At 40.7% G+C, this 3403-nt stretch overlaps 1 protein-coding gene across 1 annotated transcript; it reads left to right on the top strand.

Annotated features, from left to right (window-relative positions):
• Window positions 1-1323: 1323 nt before the first annotated feature.
• Window positions 1324-3177, top strand: LOC103811309 (caltractin; the record flags this gene model as incomplete). Its single annotated transcript, XM_009084273.1, has 4 exons — window positions 1324-1479; window positions 2400-2528; window positions 2618-2755; window positions 2968-3177. Coding segments are annotated over 4 exons (513 nt in total), but the record flags the coding sequence as incomplete, so codon positions are not given.
• Window positions 3178-3403: the final 226 nt, after the last annotated feature.

Here is a 3403-nt window from a genome sequence, read left to right as displayed (position 1 = left end):
AACGCGCCTGGCTCGCCCTGGCACAGCTTACCGCCCTCCTCCGCCTGGTTCGGTCCCATAGAACCTGTGGCACAGGGAGGTGGTACTGGCCAGGCCAGGGGGTGACACCTGGCAGGGATTTGTACGACTCGGGTTTGAAGTGAATGGAACAGTAAGGCTTTATAATGAGGAAAAAGTCTCATATGGGGTTAACATAAGTGAAATAAGTAAAAATCTGATGGCTGTGTAAATAGAGGGAAGAGTCAGAGGTGTGACAGGCAAATTGCTCTGTGTTCCAACCTGGGAGGGCCAAATCATGCCAAAAGAAATGGAATTTCATTTCCAAATACAACGAGATGGAATCTTCTGTGTTACACACTGGGTATGTAAAAGAGAGATCCCAGCCAAAAAAATGGTAACAATTCAGCTGATGTAAGAGACTGGTCAGCAGTAACTACCAAACAAATTCCTTTCCTGGTGTTTGTTTCACTTCCTTCTATAAAAGTCCCACCAGTTAGAAGGTAGGAGGGACGGCCTTCCCTTCTATGTATCTGTGCAGATTCAAGACTGAAGGACTAAAATCAGTCTGCTGCTGGTTTAAAAAAGAACTATGCTTGAGGAAAACATCTTTCCTGCTCAACAGGCAGTGGGGAACACGCTGTACTGCTTTGGCTTACACCAGGAGCAGGAAAGGTCTTGGCATTGTCCTGGATAATGATGCACCAGATCAGCACAAGCAGATTAGTTCTCCTTATGAGATGGGCTTTGTGTTGACCTCACTGGTCCCATAGCACGTTGTTGTGGCTCCACAGCTACTCATGGACAGGCAGCCTGGAGCTACACAGCTCTCTTTGAACTGTGCTCCCACAGAACAGGTGCTCATCCCATTTTAGTGCTGACTTGGAGTTCTATTCACAGTCAATACCCTATGCAACCAGCCTTTCTAGCTGTGAGTTACTCACGTGTTCGGGGTGAAACCACTCCTAACCCATCCAGGCAACTAGCAGCAGGTGCAGAGGATGTCCTAGTCACCTCAGTGGGGTGTTCTTTCTCAGGCTGCCAGCCTGTTTGTCTGGCATTACTCCTTTAATTGCTGACCTTCCTGTTTAAAGCAGAAAACATGACGCCCAAATGAGTATTCCTCAGGAACAAAGACTTCAGCTTGTTTTCTTTCTAAAATAACCTACAAAAATGAGCACAGAGACCCAGTGTCTACCACCTGCAGCAGGGAATGTCTCTCACTTCTGCTACAGCTTTACTGTTGCTACTTACAATTTAGTATATTTTGAATTCTCCTTGGAATGAGCTAGTTCTTACCTGTTTCCTCTCCCTCACTTTCTGAAGGCTTCCAACTATAGAAAACCTGCCTTAGCTACAGCCCAGCGGAAGAAAAGTGGCCTCAAACCTGAACTTACAGAAGAGCAAAAGCAGGAGATCAGAGAAGCTTTTGATTTGTTTGACACTGATGGATCTGGAAGCATCGACATAAAAGAACTGAAGGTTTTCAAACTCTTTTTTTTTTTTCTTGGATGAAAATACCTTTGATCTCAAAATTGTAGCTGCTTTTACTGTTTGTCCAGCCCTAACTATCTGAATATAGTTTTGGAGTATGAACAAGAGTAGTAGTTTGCTGTCATGACTGAATTTGGGGTGTACTACACAGTGTACTCTGCATGTAATGCTTCAGAGCAGACAGGTTTCTCTAACATGTGAATATTAGGTCTGATAACTGACTAGCTGAGCATTAGAAGAACTAAACAGTTGCTCTGTTTAGGTACATGCACTACACATTTTTCATGACTGAGATGGTTGGTTGTGGGAACTGAAATTTTGTTGTTCTGGGATGAATGTCAGAATATCAAATATTTTCTTCACCTCAGAACTAAACACAGATTTTACACACATTTGGGCAAGCCACAACCATATTTGCATATATATAACTCCAAAATTACCTGGTTCTAATTCAAAAAAGAACAAAACAGAGATCTGAATTGCATTTCAGTATCAATTCAGGCAGAGTGTGTGCAGTAGTACAAGGGGGAAGATTATCCTCAGTTCTCTCCCTATGTTTTCACATGGCTGAACTTTTTCTAAGTGTGAACCTTTTAATCATCTCTTTGACCTTGATTTCTCACATAAAACACACTCTGCCTCAATTTCTGTGTACATAGCCTGGAAGCAGTGAGTTACCTAAACCTGTGGCTTAGCTCAGGATTTATTGGGAAGCACTTAGGTTTGGTTAAGGAGAGAATGTTCCCTGAATGCAGATGATACAGGTTGAAATATAGTTCTTAAACTGAACTTAAACATTTTATCATTATTTAATGGTATGTTTTTCAAAAGGAAATGAAACAAGGTTTAGCACAGCTGCTTACACCATCATCCTGGCAGTCTTCTAACAGCACTGCTCTTTGGTGCAGGTTGCAATGCGTGCCTTAGGCTTCGAGCCAAAGAAGGAAGAGATTAAGAAAATGATAGCAGATATTGACAAAGAAGGGAGTGGCACCATCGACTTTGAAGACTTTTTGGCTATGATGACACAAAAAATGGTATGATTTCTTAATAGGAATTCTTTTGGTAGCATAAAAAAACATATTGAATAGGACTCTAGTTAATGTATGCTTTGCTCTTGTTTTAGAGCGAAAAGGATTCAAAAGAAGAAATCCTGAAAGCTTTCAGATTATTTGATGATGATGGGACAGGAAAGATTTCATTCAAAAACTTGAAAAGAGTTGCCAAGGAGCTGGGAGAAAATTTAACAGATGAAGAGCTTCAGGTAAATTCTGATTTGCCAGAGCTTTTCTAACAGGCACAGACCAATCCTGTAGGTTCTAAGGCTTGGGTAGAAATTTATGCCTCTACAAAAAGAGCTGAGAATTCAGAAATATGAAGAGCACTCAAAATGTTTTGACATGAAGTGCTTCTGATGAGTGGAATATCTCATGTTTAGAGTGCAGTACTTGATCAAATGTACAATGTGTTTTGTAGGAAATGATCGACGAAGCTGATCGAGACGGAGATGGAGAAGTAAGTGAGCAAGAGTTTTTGAGAATCATGAAGAAAACTAGCTTATATTAAAGTATCTGTTGCCGGGCTATAGAGCTGCTCCAAAAGATAACCTAGAAAATACTTAAAAACTGGGCTTGTGTCTCCTGCATATTTACTGCCATACAAAGAAAGTCTAAAAGGACAGATTTTTTTTTTTGGTTCATACTTACTATTTCGCTAAAAGTCTTTTCACTTGAGATACAAACATTCCCACTGCTGCTGGGAAAGACCACTCTGACTTCCCTAAGGCTACAGCTTGAAGGTACAAGCACAGTATTTTTTATTCCTTTTAAGATTTTTAGGTTATCTTTTGGTATTTGTCTCCTTTTGTTTATTTCCATGAAAGACTCCATGAAAATGAATTGCATTTCTGTTT

The sequence above is a fragment of the Acanthisitta chloris genome, unplaced genomic scaffold, assembly GCF_000695815.1.
Source record: "Acanthisitta chloris isolate BGI_N310 unplaced genomic scaffold, ASM69581v1 scaffold3281, whole genome shotgun sequence".
Lineage (NCBI taxonomy): Eukaryota > Metazoa > Chordata > Aves > Passeriformes > Acanthisittidae > Acanthisitta > Acanthisitta chloris.
The sequence above is the reverse complement of the archived record's forward strand: the minus strand, read 5'-3'. Positions and strand labels throughout refer to the sequence as shown.